A 15,677-nucleotide genomic window follows, 5' to 3' on the forward strand; every position below is an offset into this window, starting at 1 on the left:
CGGCCTGTGGCGATGCCAGCCAAGCCGGGCCCCGATCCCACTGTGTTGTACTTCCTACTTTGTGGGCGTCCTGTTGTTCCTGATGGTCCAGGGTTAGCGGCCACTGCCTTTGGTCTCCTTTACTGGGCATTCTTCCCAAAGAGGAGGGAGGATGGGCTAGGGCATTGGCAGAAAGAGAAGAGGGAAGAAGGAATCCAACGCCGACTGTGTGGGAGACTCTGCGTCAGATGATAGGGAGGTGGGGTAGGAGGGAGGAAACCGTTCCCCACTGTCCCGCGCTCACCAGCCCCACCCCGTGGGACAGAAGGTGTGATCGGTGGAGGGCGTCTGGGCCACCCTTTCTCCAGGAGACTCAGTTAGTGGCTGTCCAGGTTGAAGGCCCCTCCTTCAGGTGCAGGGAGGGAAGATACCCACGCTGGCTCTGGCCCAGCCTCCCCTTCCTCCGGGATGACCGGGGCGTCTGTGGGCCCCGAAGCTCTCTCGGACCTGACTCCGCCCACTGCAGGCTCTGCCTTTTCAGAGCTAGTGCAGAACCCTCCTCTCCCAGGAAGACAGGCGGCCCCTTGCCGGTGGGTTAACGAGAGAGCCTTGTGCCGCACCGAAACCGCTCGGTGATGGCACTGGCCGCTGAGATCTGCTCCTGACCCAGGACGTGTGGCCCCAGGCCGAGCACTTTGCTCTCCTTTCAGTTCCCGCAGCTGTCCTGGGGAGGAGGCACTATGACTTGCTTTCTTTGTTCACTGTTTTTAAAAAAAAAAAAAAAAAATCAAAGCCTTATTCCCATCTTCTAGCTGAGGGAGGGTGGGTTCCCAGAGGCCAAAGCCCCAGGCACCTAATCAGCGTTTGGTGCCGGGCTTGGCCTGAACTGGAGCGTGTCCTAGTCCTGGGTGAGGAGGTTGACGGCGCTCGGCCAGCTCTCTCTGAGGGCAGCGCGGCTGGGCATTGGTAGTCCGTGATCGCGGTGTGCGGGGGCGGGAGGTCGAAGGAGAGGTCTTCAGGTCCCTTTAACGTCCAGGTTCTGTGTCTTTCTGCCGTCTCATGCGTCACTGCGCCCTGTGTGGGAAGCCACCTGCCCCTCCTCCCGGCATCCTCCGAGCCCGCCTTCTCTGGCTCCGGGGCCGCACAGGCTGCCCAGCGGAGAAGCGGCCGCTGGCAGACAGCCTCTCGGGGACAGACCACTGGCTCTCCGCGTTGCTCTGAGGGCCCCGTGGTGGCACGTGGTGAACGGCCTGCTCCGCTCCCGTCTAGATCAAAGCCTTGGAGCTGGACAGCAACCTGTACCGCATCGGCCAGAGTAAGGTCTTCTTCCGGGCCGGTGTGCTGGCCCACCTGGAGGAGGAGCGGGACCTGAAGATCACCGACGTCATCATCGGGTTCCAGGCCTGCTGCAGAGGCTACCTGGCCAGGAAGTAAGTCCTTAGAGGGGCCCGCCTCCGCCCAGCCTGCCTGTGCGCGGGCCCTTCACAGCCTTCCTGCCGCACAGGGGACTGTTGGGAACTGGTGGCCTGGGACGCCCTGATGCCAGTCGGAGGTCCAAGGGATGCCCACGTGGAGCTCCCTGCTCCCTGCCTTCTGAGTTTATGTCTAAGGGTTTAGGTGACGGGCTGGGAAGGGGGTGACTCTGCGCTCGGATTTGCCTGTCCCAAACAGTCCTGTTTGCCAGTTCCTCGTGTGGGGATGATGCCCGGAACCTGGTCGTCCCCAGAGTCCCCTGTGCTCCCGGGGCCCGGAGACTGTCCTTGGGTCCAGAGCAGCTCCTTTGAGAGTCGGGCTTACGTGCTGCAGGACAGCGGGTGTGGGAGCTGCACGTTAGTCTCCTGACCGGGTCTGTGCTGAGGGACGTACATTCCACGTGAGCTGTGAGCACTGGGGGACAAAACAGGGGTTTGTGGTATCGGACCCACGGAGCCTTCATTTATCCAGAAGCCCCCGGTCGGCACCTTGAGCCCCCCTTTGTAGGACGTCAGCTGCTGACATTTTCCTGCCAATCAGAAGCCCCCGGTAGCAGGTGGCAGGAGGGTGGGACGCTAAAGTCAGTACATGTCCTCAGCCACCGGCCGTCACACTTGACTCGGACCTAGTTAGCTCGCGAGGGACTTTCACCCCTCGAACCCACTTCTCCCTTGGTGAAGGAGGACGGTCGGGGTCCTTGTCGCCCTCTGTGGGTTCACCCACAGGACTCAGCGCCAACGCCGGGCCTCTTCGCTGCACTCCCGTCCGGAGGTCTGCGGTCCCCCGCCCTGACCGCGTCTCTCCACCCAGGGCCTTCGCCAAGCGGCAACAGCAGCTGACGGCCATGAAGGTCCTGCAGAGGAACTGCGCCGCCTACCTGAAGCTGCGGAACTGGCAGTGGTGGCGGCTCTTCACCAAGGTGGGTTCCGGAAGGCGGCCCCACCTCCCCGTGGCCCGGCGGGCGCTCTGCCGGCCCCAGCTGCGGCGGAGGGGGACAGCGACCTCGCACCAGCCTCTGTGCGGGACTCACAGCCCCCGGGGTGGCTCCCTGACCGCGTGAGCCCGAGGCGGCCCTGCCCCGCCCGGTCTGGAGTGTGCAAGCCGTGTCGTGCCTGGTGCACGCGGCCCAGCCTGTCGTCGGGCTCAGAGCAGCTCCCGAGGTGTGACGGCCCCGCGTGCTATCCGCGCTGTGCCCCCAAGCGGCCGCGGGGCAGTGGGTCAGAATCCGCACGCAGTCGTTCAGCGGCTTTGTTTGTTTTTAACGTTTTATTTATTTATTGGGGGGAGGGGGCGGGGTTGAGGGGCAGAGAGGGAGAGAGAATCCCAAGCAGGCTCTGCAACGCGGGGCTCAATCTCACAAACCATGAGATCGTGACCTGACCCGAAATCAAGTGTCCAACGACGCTCATTCAACGCAGCCACGCAGGGGCCCCTCAGCTGCTTTTGTTTGTAAAAAATAGCCTAAAGAAGAGAATAAAAGCTCACGTGTAATCCCTTCAACCCCAAGCCAACGGCAGTATTGAGTAGATGTCTCAATATTTATTCCCGCTATCTTTTCTCCCTTAAGTCTTTGCTCAGTAAGCCATATGCATTCTTACCCAGCTGAGCTCTGATTTCTGCAGACAATCTTGTGTTTTATATTTTCCATTTAGAATTCCTTCACGAGCATCATTTTTTAAAAGTTAGCATGTTGTGGGGCGCCTGGGTGGCTCAGTCGGTTGGGTGGCCAACTTCGGCTCAGGTCATGATCTCACAGTCCGTGGGTTTGAGCCCCACAATGGGCTCTGTGGTGACAGCTCGGAGCCTGGAGCCTGCTTCGGATTCTGTGTCTCCCTCTCTCTCTGCCCCTCCCTTGCTCATGCCCTGTCTCTCTCTCTTAAAGGTAAATGTTAAAAAAAAATTAAAAAAAAAATTTTTTTTTTTTAATGTTTATTTATTTTTGAGACAGAGACAGAGCATGAACAGGGGAGGGGCAGAGAGAAAAAAAAAATTTTTTTTAAGTTAGCACGTTGTTCCCTGGAAATGTGTCGTATTTTACCTGGTTACTTTCCCCACGGTGTCTCTTCAGCTCATTCCCAGTTTCTCACCGTTGTAAACAATGCCGTCCTGAACACCTTCCTGCATACGTGGGGGCCGTTTCCCTGACGTGTAATTAGCGGGGCAGAGGCCTGTGGCACACAGCACCGAGTTGATCCCCAGAAAGCTCGTGTGTGTTTGCACCTCCTTCCCGTCAGTCTCGCCAGCTTGCGTGGGCGCAGGTGAGGGGAAGGCCTCATGTTTTGGCCGTGCCCCCGTCTCCCCTTCTAGGTCAAGCCGCTGCTGCAGGTGAGCCGGCAGGAGGAGGAGATGATGGCCAAGGAGGAGGAGCTGGTGAAGGTCCGTGAGAAGCAGCTGGCTGCTGAGAACAGGCTCACGGAGATGGAGACGCTCCAGTCCCAGGTCGGTATCTGCAGGCTTCGCCCTGGAGCTTCGCGCATCCGCTCCCGGTGCTGCCACCTGCTGGCCACCAGTAGGCAGGGCATGTTTGGGGTTTAAGGAGATGTCAACGGTCACTGTCAAGCAGCGTTCGTCTCTCCACAGTCCCCCTTCGGGGTCCTGTGAGGTAGGGAGGGCCCCCCCGTGGAATGGGAGGTTCCTGAGTGTTAGGTTAGCCTCTCTGAGCCTGCATCCTGGGGTTCGCCGTGGCCAGCTCACGGAGTAGCGGTGAAGGATAAAGAACACGATGTTTAGGAAGCGCCCGGGAACCGAAGCAGCCTCCCCCTTGACCCCCCCCCGCCCCCCCCGCCCCCCCCCCCCCCCCCCCCCCCCCCCCGCCCATGGGAGCCGAGCAATAGAGCACCTGGCCCCGACTGGCCCGAGGAGGTCGCAGGGGCTTATGTGTTCTGCGTGCTCCCCACAGCTCATGGCGGAGAAGTTACAGCTGCAGGAGCAGCTCCAGGCGGAAACGGAACTGTGTGCCGAGGCGGAGGAGCTGCGGGCCCGCCTGACCGCCAAGAAGCAGGAGTTGGAAGAGATCTGCCATGACCTGGAGGCCAGGGTGGAGGAGGAGGAGGAGCGCTGCCAGCACCTGCAGGCCGAGAAGAAGAAAATGCAGCAGAACATCCAGGTAGAGGAGGGGGCGGGGCCGGATGCCGGAAACGGGGCGGCGGGGACGGGACCGGAGGCAACGCGGAGGCCCCCAGCGCTGCCAGCGGGGCCTCGGTCCCATCTGGTTTCCCTGCCCCGGTGCTCACCGCGGCCAGCGTGAGTGGCCGGGGGCCATCGGCTCGGCCTCGCTTGTGGCGGCACCGCAGAACGAGGGGCCACGCGACCGGACCGGGCCTCTCGTCCCCGTACCCCAGTTTTACAGACAGAACCCCCACGAGCGGGGGGCGGGCCGCGCGGCCCGCCACCCCTCACGGTCTCCCCGGCTCCGCGGTAGGAACTGGAGGAGCAGCTGGAGGAGGAGGAGAGCGCCCGCCAGAAGCTGCAGCTGGAGAAGGTGACCACCGAGGCCAAGCTCAAGAAGCTGGAAGAAGACCAGATCATCATGGAGGACCAGAACTGCAAGCTGGCCAAGGTGAGGCCCCGAGCGTGGAGACGCGGGGCCGCGGAGGGCGAGTGGCCGGGCGCAGGAGGCTCGAGGCCCGCGGCCTCCTCCCCCTGCCTGTGGCGCTGCGGCTTCTGCTGGGTCACGGTCACAGCTCCTCTTCCGGGGTGTCCGTATCCTCTGGGAGCCAGCGTCCTGTTCAAAGGGATGTTTCTCACAGCAGAGTGGGGCCCAAGGGGAAGGTTTGGTCTCTGTTCTCAGGCTCTTGGCGGGCTCCCGAGACTCATATCCGAGGCGTTTCGTGCCTCAGTCACCAGCGGGCTCTCCGCACCTTGGTGGCTCAGTGTTGTGGGGCGGGTGCCCTCCTCCAGCCGTCTCCAGGGTGGTGGCTGTTTCTCTCAGAGCCAAGTCGGGTCCCTGTCAGAGTCTGCCGGTGAGCGGATCAAAGCCCAGAGGTGTGTCACAGAAGGAAGGACGGGGGGGCAGAATGTCGTCCTTGATCCCCAGAGCGGGGACTGAAGGGGCAGGACGCCTGCCTGCACACTCTGACACGAGACCGAGATGCATGCTGAGCGATGGCGCTTGCTGGGTGGGGCACCTTCGTGGGGCACCTTGCTGACGTTAGGACCCTAGCGGTGGCCACACAGCAGAAAGCCAGGACAGCAGCCAGGGCTGTGTGGGAACACAAGTAAGGGGGGGTGGGTCACGGCCCACCTAGTGGATGAGCGTGGGGCACAGAGAGGGCGGTGTCACTGTGTGTGAATCCCCTTGGCGATGCTAGCTGCCACCTGGACGCCATTCTAACCCATGCCCAGAGGGGTGACACAGGCCCAGGAAGGCCTTGGGCACCCACGTTTGTAGACCCTAAGGAAGCTTATCCGGCTCTTTCAGGGGCGCTGGTGACCTTTCAAAATTATCCTCTGATCCAGGAACTCCTAGTGAATCAAGTAGTTAAGGCCCGGCCCTTCGTCCAATTCTAAATCGCCGGGCGAGTCATAGTTGGAAGGAGAGCTGAAGCGTTCTGTGCTCAACTAACTTTAAGCTCTGACCCTCCCTCGTCCCCGCAGGAAAAGAAGCTTCTGGAAGACAGAATAGCGGAATTTACCACCAACCTCATGGAAGAGGAGGAGAAATCCAAGAGCCTTGCCAAACTCAAGAACAAACACGAGGCGATGATCACCGACCTGGAAGGTGAGAGGGCGGTGGGCGGGAGCTGACGGACCCGGGGACCAGACCCCCAGCCTCCAGGGCCAGCCTGGGCCTCGCTCTTGTGCTGGTCGCACGTTCGTGTGTGCAGGCAGGCTCGCAGTCTGCAACTCCCAGCCACCGCTCTGAAAGCCTAGGGACAACTCTGTCTCTACGGGAGCCTGGGCCTCCAGGCACTGGCTGGGCTGGGGAGGGGTGTCCCCAACGTGAGGAGCTCTTGAGAGAACGAGTCGGCGTCTCTCCGTTGTCGTGTGCCGTGAGCTGCACAAGACTGACTTCCTACGAGGTTCTGGGTGCGACCCTCGCTCTGCCACTTTACCAGCTGTGTCATCCTGTCGGCCTCGTTTCTCTTCCCGCCAAGGGGGACACGGTGAACGGGCGGCCATGGGGACTGAACTCAACCACACAGAGACACGCTGTGTATGCTCTGCTGAACAGGTGCCATGAGAGGCCGTTGCTTGACGTGGGGCAGGGTGACAATCGTGCCTTTGCCTCCCTGGGTCCCTGGAGGAGGACAGGGTAGATAGAACACAGGTCTGTGTCTGTCTGCGGACTTCTCACCCCTGCGTCTGGAGAGGCGTGGACGGCAGAGGGAGAGGGGAGAGGGTACCATGGGGGTGCTGTGAGCTTGTGCCAGAAACCCCAGCTCCCTTGGTGGAGACACAGGGCAGCCCGGCTTGTCTGGGGCGCTTGTTGATGCCCCCTGGACGTAGGGCCCACACCAGCCAGGTTGACCTGCAGGAGGGCTTTCCCGGCCCCCCCGGCCCCGTCACATTTGTATGGGATGAGGCGAGTCAGACCGGCAAGGGGAAGCGAGGTGCTGACAGAGGTCTCCCCCCACGGACTCCCTGCCTCGGCCTGGAACAGTCTGAAACACTCAGCCATCCAGGTGTAGGAGGGTACAGCCCCCAGGGCAGGTGCACACAGAGAGGGTCTGGTTAGTTTGACACTGCTGAGTGTTAACAAAGATGTGGAGCAGTCCAAACACACACACACACACACACACACACACACACACACACACACACACACGGCTGGTGGGAGCATAAACTGGTAGGCGGCCTTGATCCATCTGGCGTTGCCTGGTGAGGTAGAAGCTTCACGTGCCCACAACCAACCCAACGTTCCCGGCCCTGTGCACTGGGGGTCCTGGGCAGGAGCGCTCCTGGCAGCACCATTCTGGGGGCACACAGGGAACAAACCCCGAATGCCCGTCAGTTGTAGGACAAATAGACTAGCTGTGGTTATGTTCACACAACGGAACATTCTACTGGTCCATGTGGATCCATTGCAGTGACACTTCGCTTGCCAAATCTCAAGGTCACGATATCGAGTGACAAAGGCAAGTCGAGGAATAAAAGTCGCTAACCCTTAGTGAGCACTGACCCTGGGCTAGGAGCTGTCGTAAGTGTAGAGACTGACACGAGACTTGCAATGTAATGAGGCAGATTGTCTTGTTGTCCTTACTATTCGGATGACACATGACAAAGCTGAGGGATTACCTGAGTGACGTCCTAGTGGAAATTGTAAAGCCAGACATTGGACCGTGAATCCCATATACTGACTGTAAACTTCATATAGGACGTTCCCATGTAATTTAGGTTCATGAAAAATTAAACATTTTTTAGGGACACAGATGTGGTATAGCCTTAAAAACAAGGGAACTGTGAACACAGTCTTCAGGGAGAGTAGGTCCCCAGTGGGGAGGTCAGCAGGGTCGGGGGTGGGGGGCGCCTGGACCTGGCAGCTCGCGGTGTCTTCATCCAGGCGTTGGGTACGAGTGTCTGCGTGCGGTGATCCTTTAAGGTTCACGTATGGTACGGAACAAAAACTCAGTATTTTATGTAAAAAATGGAAAACAAAGACGGAAAAATCAGCAGGCGCTGAGGGCTGTGTCGGGGCTCCCCGCGCTTCCTCCCCAGAGCGCCTCCGGAGGGAGGAGAAGCAGCGTCAGGAGCTGGAGAAGACCCGCCGGAAGCTGGAGGGAGACTCCACCGACCTCAACGACCAGATCGCCGAGCTGCAGGCCCAGATCGCCGAGCTCAAGATGCAGCTGGCCAAGAAAGAGGAGGAGCTACAGGCCGCGCTGGCCAGGTGAGGGCAGCGACCCCCCCCCCCCCCCCCACGCCTCCCAACCCCAACCCTGTCATCTTGGAGCCACTGCACTGCAAGACCTGTCCTGTCCGCTAAAAGTTACGAGTGTGGCCTCTAAAAGTCATCTGCTACGTCACACAACCGCCACAGGCCTTCCCTCTCTTGCATTTTAAACTTACTGGCTACAGGCGTGCTTTAAAAAAAAAAAAAAAAAAAAGCTTTGTTTTACAGCAGTTTTAGATTCACAACAAAATTGAGCAGAAGGTGCACAGAAATCCCATAGGCCCCTCCTCCCATGGCCTCCCCCACCGTCACGTCCCAGGCCAGGGTGGCACATTTGTTCCAATTCATGGAACCTGCACTGACATGGGATTATCCCTCACAGATTGTCTACGGCAACCTTCGTGTTTTTACTCAGTTGCTGTCATGACGGGCTGTAACATTTTATTCCCTTTTCAAGTGTTTTCGTTTTAACACTTAATCTTTATTTATTTTTATGTTTGGAGCATTGAGTTATGTTTGGAAAATGAAGTGATTCTTCTGTGAGGTTTTCTAGGTCTCAAAGTGGTTTTGCTCCTAAACCTGCTGGAAGCTCCCGATGTTGTTTTTGCGGAGAGGAGCGCCTAAGAGCCATGGTTATGACTTCCAGAAGCGGCTTCCGCTGCTCCTCTCCAAAGCCTCTTCTGCAGACCCTGCTCCCCGAGGCAGAAGGGACCTCCTCCTGATGTCCGTGGTCTCTTTGGCAGAGTGGAGGAGGAAGCCACCCAGAAGAACATGGCCCTGAAGAAGATTCGGGAGCTGGAATCACAGATTTCTGAACTCCAGGAAGACCTGGAATCTGAGCGAGCTTCCAGGAATAAAGCTGAGAAGCAGAAGCGGGACCTCGGGGAGGAGCTGGAGGCTCTGAAAACGGAACTGGAGGACACTCTGGACTCCACAGCAGCCCAGCAGGAGCTCAGGTCTGCCACGAGGCCAAGGAGCCGAGTCACTGGGGGCAGGGGCGGGTGGCAGGGAGAGGGAGGCCGGGAAGGGGGGCGGGCGGCACTAGAAGGCAGAGAGGATAATGCCCCCTCGGCAGCTCCTCCCTAGGGTGTTGAAAAATCTGGCTTGGAGTTCGGGTGAGGCTAGGGCGGGCTTTAAGGCTGAAAGGGCACGGATTTCTCTACAAAGTAGGACCGCGAGCCCGGGCTGGAGGGTGCACAGCCGAGGAAGGAGGCGCCTGGGCAGCAAGGCTGGGCGGCCGCTGCCCCTTGCCGGCATATCTGCAACCAGGGAAAAAGAGCCCCGGGCGGCATGCCCAGGCCTGGCCTCCATCCTGAGGGTGCTTCTCTCCAGGTCCAAACGCGAACAGGAAGTGAACATTCTGAAGAAGACCCTCGAGGAAGAGGCCAAGACCCACGAGGCGCAGATCCAGGAGATGAGGCAGAAGCACTCGCAGGCTGTGGAAGAGCTGGCTGAGCAGCTTGAGCAGACGAAGCGAGTGCGTGGGTGGTGCCAGGCTGCTGGCGAGGGCCAATCCGAGACTGAGGGCGGTGCCGGGCTGCTGGCGGGGGCCAATCCGAGACTGAGGGCGGTGCCGGGCTGCTGGCGGGGGCCAATCCAAGACTGAGGGCGGTGCCGGGCTGCTGGCGGGGGCCAATCCGAGACTGAGGGTGGTGCCGGGCTGCTGGCGGGGGCCAATCCGAGACTGAGGGCGGTGCCGGGCTGCTGGTGGGGACCAATCTGCGACTGAAGGCGGTGCCGGGGTGCTGCCCAGGGAGGCCATCCTGGAGGCCTGCTGCCACTCGCTAGGGCCGAGCCTGCAGAGAAGAGCCTGCTTGCCTCAGTTTCCCCATGTGTAACGATAGTCTGTCTCATGCAAATACATGACGGGTGGGGCTGACGGCGCATAGAACAGGTGAACAATAAGGGGTCAGTAAGTTGTTCAAAAATTAGCATCATGGGTATTTTGTTCAGGATCCCATCAGGCCAGAAAGCCTCAAGGGATTGGAATGGCCTGGTGCTGAAGCCTTAGGGTTTTCTGTGCAGCACCTTCAGCGGTCAGCTGGATCTTGGTGGGAAGCCCTGGGCTGCTCACCGCGCTAGTCTTGGGCAGGTGGCTGGGCCAGGCAGTTTCTCTAGACACGTTCTGAGTGCTGTGGCTCCCAGTGCCAAGCCACTCTTCCCGGCGGCCTGAGAATATTCTGAGGCCTGCGTGTTGTTCTCAGAAGCACGCCGTGTCCACCGGCCTCCCTTCTGGGGGAGCCTTTCCCTGCCCTTCAGTTTTTCTCACCTGACATGCCTTCAAGTTCATACAGCTCCCCTCGAACTTGTCTGTGACCCTGCAGCCAGCTCAGCGCAAAGTAGAATGGCGTGTGCAGTTGAGTCTGTAAACGCCACTCTTGTATCTTTTAGAAGATGTTTATGTTATTACCTGGAAGATCAAATTTCAAAGAGGCTTTACTGGAAGCCTGACTCTGAGCAGTTATAATTTCCCTCATCTTATGATAACGTCACCAAAGTCGTGGTAGATGAGCCGTGAAAACACCTCACACTTGAACGTCCCCTCTGCCTGGTGAGGGAGGCTGGCAGGGATCGTTTCAGAGGGGAGGGCACGTGCCAAACACCCCGTCCAGCTGAGCAACGAGGATGGACCAGGCCTGGCTTTCTGAGCCCACACCTCTTGCCCGCACGCCATCCCCTGAACTTGGCCCGTGTCTTTGCTGCAGAGGCGGCAGGTTCTGTCTCTGGACCTGGTGGTTCCCCCGGTGCCGTTAGGAAGACCAGCCTCACGCCGGGGCACCGACGCCCCTTGGCACATCTTTGCCTTTGTCCCCACCAGGTGAAAGCCAACCTGGAGAAGGCGAAGCAGACCCTGGAGAACGAGCGAGGGGAGCTGGCCAACGAGGTGAAGGTCCTGCTGCAGGGCAAAGGGGACTCCGAGCATAAGCGGAAGAAAGTGGAGGCCCAGCTGCAGGAGCTGCAGGTGAAGTTCACCGAGGGAGAGCGAGTGCGCACGGAGCTGGCCGACAAGGTCACCAAGCTGCAGGTGAGGCCTCCGCTGGGACCCGGACCTGGGCAGGGGTGCCTTCGACAGCAGCTCAGGTCCACCTTGGCCTGAGAGCCGAGGTGGGGCCAGAGCAGTCACAGTCCCTGTCCCTTGTCTCTTCCGTCCCCGTGCAGGTTGAGCTGGACAACGTGACCGGTCTCCTCACCCAGTCCGACAGCAAGTCCAGCAAACTCACCAAGGACTTCTCTGCTCTGGAGTCACAGCTGCAGGACACACAGGTAAGGATGGCGGCCGGTCCCTGCCCCGGACGTTTCCTGGAAGGACGCTGAGCCCCTGCGGCATCGGCTGCCCCAGTTCATCTGATGAGCCGCCCTCCCCTGTATCCACGGGGTCTCTGGGTCCTCCTGGCGCCCCCAGCTGTCCCCCGAATCAGAGGGACCGGCTCCTCCATCCTGTCGAGGGTGTGGGCCCGGGAGGCTCTGACTCGGCGCCTCCTGAGCCCCTGCCCCCCGCTCGTCCTTGGTGTAGGAGCTGCTGCAGGAGGAGAACCGGCAGAAGCTGGGCCTGAGCACCAAGCTGAAGCAGATGGAAGATGAGAAGAACTCCTTCAAGGAGCAGCTGGAAGAGGAGGAGGAGGCCAAGCGGAACCTGGAGAAGCAGATCGCCACCCTCCACGCCCAGGTTCAGTGCCGACTCTCCCTCCATGCCCCAGGCCGCACGGATGACCCAGGGAAACTGGCTGGATTCTGCAGGCTTGGGGGGGTGGGGGGAGGGGTGGTTTCCGGCGGGGCACCCGCCTGCACATTTGGACCTCAGGCCCGTCCGGAGCCAGGCACCCTCCCCGGCCCGAGCTCCTAGCCAGGGGTACCCAGGCAGAATTCAGGGATCCGTGAACTTGGCTAGAGGCGACGTCACATCTGTCTGGCCACCAATCTGGCTGATGTTTAGCGTTTTCTTCCGATAGGAATACAGGCAGTAAGCCATGACCGCAGCGGTGCTGGGGTTCCATAGAAACTGCCGGTCACCGCGTCGGAGCTGAGGCGGGGCTTTGGGGGTGTCCTCGTGCTCCCCGCCACTTCAGGAGCTGGTATTAGACGTGCTACTAGGGCAGCACGTGGGTTACTGTATCACGGCTTAAAAAAGCACCCGGTAACCGCATTTTTCCGTATCGGTTTGCTTGGTGATCCTATACGTCTTATGCGTATTAAAGCATCGTTCTAAGAAGGACGCCGTAGTTTTTTTCTAGACCATCAAAGCGCCCGCAACCAAGACTAGGTCAAGAGCCCTGTTCTACGTCCCGTCTTGGGACTTCAGTGTGCTGGGCCAGGAGACCCGCCCCACCTCCTCGGGGTGGGCCCGGAGCCCGTGTGACAGTCTGGGTGGGAGTAGCTGTCACGTACGGGGCGGCAGCTGTGTCTCCCGGAGCAGGGAGGGGCTGTGGGACGGGTGTCTGTGGCACTCCTGCCTCCCGCAGACTGTGTCCGTTGGGAGAGGCCGATGGAGGAGCCTCCCCTCTGGCCCGTCTCTGTAAAATAAGGCTTGGTGTTCGTCACGACTGGGAGGCCTCCCCCTGGCCCGCCCACTCTAGGCAGAGGCCCTCTGCGGAAACCCCGTTTCTCGCCCCGGTGGAAGAGGGGCGTCCCCGTGCCTGGGCCTCCGTCCATGAGGTAGCAGGCAAGCCGCCGTCCCGGGCACGGGGTGGCTACCTCCCTAAGTCTGTGCTCCTGTCCAGATGACGGACGTGAAGAAGAAAATGGAGGACGGCGTGGGGTGCCTGGAGATAGCGGAGGAAGCCAAGAGGAAGCTCCAGAAGGACTTAGAGGGGCTGAGCCAGCGCTACGAGGAGAAGGCGGCCGCCTATGACAAGCTGGAGAAGACGAAGACGCGGCTACAGCAGGAGCTGGATGACCTGCTCGTGGACCTGGATCACCAGCGCCAGACCGCCTCCAACCTGGAGAAGAAGCAGAAGAAGTTCGACCAGGTACGTGCCGCACAGCATGGCCTTGCGTGCGAGGGCCTCAGTGGTCCCCCTCGGGGAGGGCGTCTCTTCCCCTTTCTGGTTCCTTACATCTTTCAAATGGCCTATGATGAGCCCTTTTTACAATGAGTGGGGATGTTTTTTCTTTTTAAGTAAACTCTGCCCCCGACGTGGGGCTCGAACTCATGATCCCAAGATCAAGAGTCACGTGTCTTACCGACTGAGCCAGCCGGGTGCCCCTGTTGTTTAGGGTTTTTATTTATGTGTCGTATCTCTGTCTCCTTCCAAATACTCTGAGGCAGCTTACAGAGACACGGATGGTGGGATAGGATAGAAAAACAGTAAGTCCGGCATCGGCCCAACCGGCCGGGTACGGCCCTGCACTTGTTGCCGTGGGCAAAAGTGCGTTAGACCTTGCCACGTTCCCTCACGTGCCGGTGTCTCCGGCTGCTTTCGTGGTTTCACAGAGTCCTGCAGCGTCTCACGCATTCACTGTCTGGCCCTTTAAGGAGCGGGTCGGGGACAAAGAGGTGTTGGGGCAGAGGGAACAGGAAGGTGGGGAAATAAGGTCTGGCCGTGGGTGGGCCCACGTGGAGGGTGGACACCGGAAACTTGAACTTGCCCGGGCATCCTTCATGAGGGGCACAGGTGGGATCTGGGCCTCTCAGCAGCCAGACCGACCTCCTTTTTAGGGGAAGCGCCGACCGGTTGTTAAGGAGAGCAGAGCCTTTTCTGGTTCTGAGAGGGGAAGGTGTCCCGTGGGTTCCCACGGAAGGGGCACCATGGGACCTGCAGGACCACGATTAGTAAATGGTCAATGCTGCAAGCAGACTTCAGAGCGCACCGGCAGAGGTGATCTCTGCCCGGCTCTGGTTCCAAGGACACCCCGCACGGCACGCGCCACGCTCAGAAGCGGTGGCCTGTGCCTGCTCTTCGCGGTCCCCTCCCCTCGGACCAGCGCCTGGGGCCCTCATCCCCCAAGGAGTTTGGGTCCGCGTGCTTTGCCCGCCTGAGGTCCACACGCTCAACCGTGACCACCTCTCCCCCAGCTGCTGGCCGAGGAGAAGACCATCTCTGCCAAGTACGCGGAGGAGCGCGACCGGGCGGAGGCGGAGGCCCGGGAGAAGGAGACCAAGGCGCTGTCGCTGGCCCGGGCCCTGGAGGAGGCCGTGGAGCAGAAGGCAGAGCTGGAGCGGCTCAACAAGCAGTTCCGCACAGAGATGGAGGACCTCATGAGTTCCAAGGACGACGTCGGCAAGAGCGTGAGCACCGAGCTGGTGGCCGGCCTGTGGTGGCGGGGGGGGGGAGAGGGGCTGAGCGGACACCGAGGCCAGAGGCCTCATCCCTCCGCTTCTGATGTGGTCCCCTTGGGGCGGGGGGGCAGGTCCACGAGCTGGAGAAGTCCAAGCGGGCCCTGGAGCAGCAGGTGGAGGAGATGAAGACCCAGCTGGAGGAGCTGGAGGACGAGCTGCAGGCCACCGAGGACGCCAAGCTGCGGCTCGAGGTCAACCTGCAGGCCATGAAGGCCCAGTTCGAGCGGGACCTGCAGGGCCGCGACGAGCAGAGCGAGGAGAAGAAGAAGCAGCTGGTCAGACAGGTGCGGACGGTCCTCCCACTGCCCTTGCCCCGGGCAGAGGTGGCCAGGGGCGCCCCCCTCGCACCCCAGTTTCCGGTCGGCTTCCTTTCTCCTTCCTCTCCCCGGGCTGTCTTGGGCTCCTTGTCCACCCCTCCCACGTCCTTGCGCCCCAGCCCACTGTCACCGGGGTCAGGGACCCTCTCGGTCAGTAATCGTCCTTGGCCCCAAGTAGCCCCCCCAGGCACGGAGTGGAGCAGGGCTTGGGGGCTGGTGCAGCCGCCCGAACCGCCCTCCCGTCCCCCAGGTGCGGGAGGTGGAGGCAGAGCTGGAGGACGAGAAGAAGCAGCGCTCGATGGCGGTGGCCGCTCGGAAGAAGCTGGAGATGGACCTGAAAGACCTGGAGGCCCACGTCGACTCAGCCAACAAGAACCGGGACGAGGCCATCAAGCAGCTGCGGAAGCTGCAGGTGAGGTCAGGCCGGGCCACGCTGGGCGCGGCTGCCCCCGCGGCTCTGGCCTCGCAGGGGTCTGGGACACTAGTGGGGCGCTGCTGAGTGCCGAGGGGCACCGCCTTCCCCTCTCTGAGGAAGGACCCGCGTGCCCTTAGCCCCATCTCACGGGTGGGGACTCAGACCCAGGGGTCAAGTGGAAGCAAAACAGAAGCAAACTTGCATTAAGATCGTAGGCTTTGCGCCCATTAAACAAAGAAACCCACGTAAACCTGGAAACTCAATGACGTTAGGAAAATAGTCACCTGGTGGCAGATTTCCAGAGTAAACCAGATCTGGCCCACGTAACCACCCAATCCAGCCTTGGGGGACGGCGATGGAAGGTTCCGACCTGAGCACGGAACC

The 15,677-nt window shown here is 60.5% G+C and overlaps 1 protein-coding gene across 1 annotated transcript in view; it reads left to right on the top strand.

Annotated features, from left to right (window-relative positions):
- MYH9 (myosin heavy chain 9) overlaps nt 1-15,677 on the top strand; it is a 93,223-nt gene that overhangs the window by 70,674 nt on the left and 6,872 nt on the right. Inside the window, exons 19-34 of the mRNA XM_086712376.1 lie at nt 1,249-1,409; nt 2,263-2,371; nt 3,760-3,891; nt 4,352-4,558; nt 4,874-5,011; nt 6,049-6,172; nt 8,110-8,281; nt 9,028-9,240; nt 9,617-9,761; nt 11,103-11,309; nt 11,444-11,548; nt 11,799-11,951; nt 13,003-13,251; nt 14,298-14,510; nt 14,633-14,845; nt 15,129-15,290. Coding sequence (XP_086568502.1) covers nt 1,249-1,409; nt 2,263-2,371; nt 3,760-3,891; nt 4,352-4,558; nt 4,874-5,011; nt 6,049-6,172; nt 8,110-8,281; nt 9,028-9,240; nt 9,617-9,761; nt 11,103-11,309; nt 11,444-11,548; nt 11,799-11,951; nt 13,003-13,251; nt 14,298-14,510; nt 14,633-14,845; nt 15,129-15,290 — 2,703 coding nt within the window. The remainder of the gene's footprint in view (nt 1-1,248; nt 1,410-2,262; nt 2,372-3,759; nt 3,892-4,351; nt 4,559-4,873; nt 5,012-6,048; nt 6,173-8,109; nt 8,282-9,027; nt 9,241-9,616; nt 9,762-11,102; nt 11,310-11,443; nt 11,549-11,798; nt 11,952-13,002; nt 13,252-14,297; nt 14,511-14,632; nt 14,846-15,128; nt 15,291-15,677) is intronic.

Source organism: Puma concolor, chromosome B4, assembly GCF_028749965.1.
Source record: "Puma concolor isolate L17-30 chromosome B4, mPumCon1.1.hap2, whole genome shotgun sequence".
Classification (NCBI taxonomy): Eukaryota; Metazoa; Chordata; class Mammalia; order Carnivora; family Felidae; genus Puma; species Puma concolor.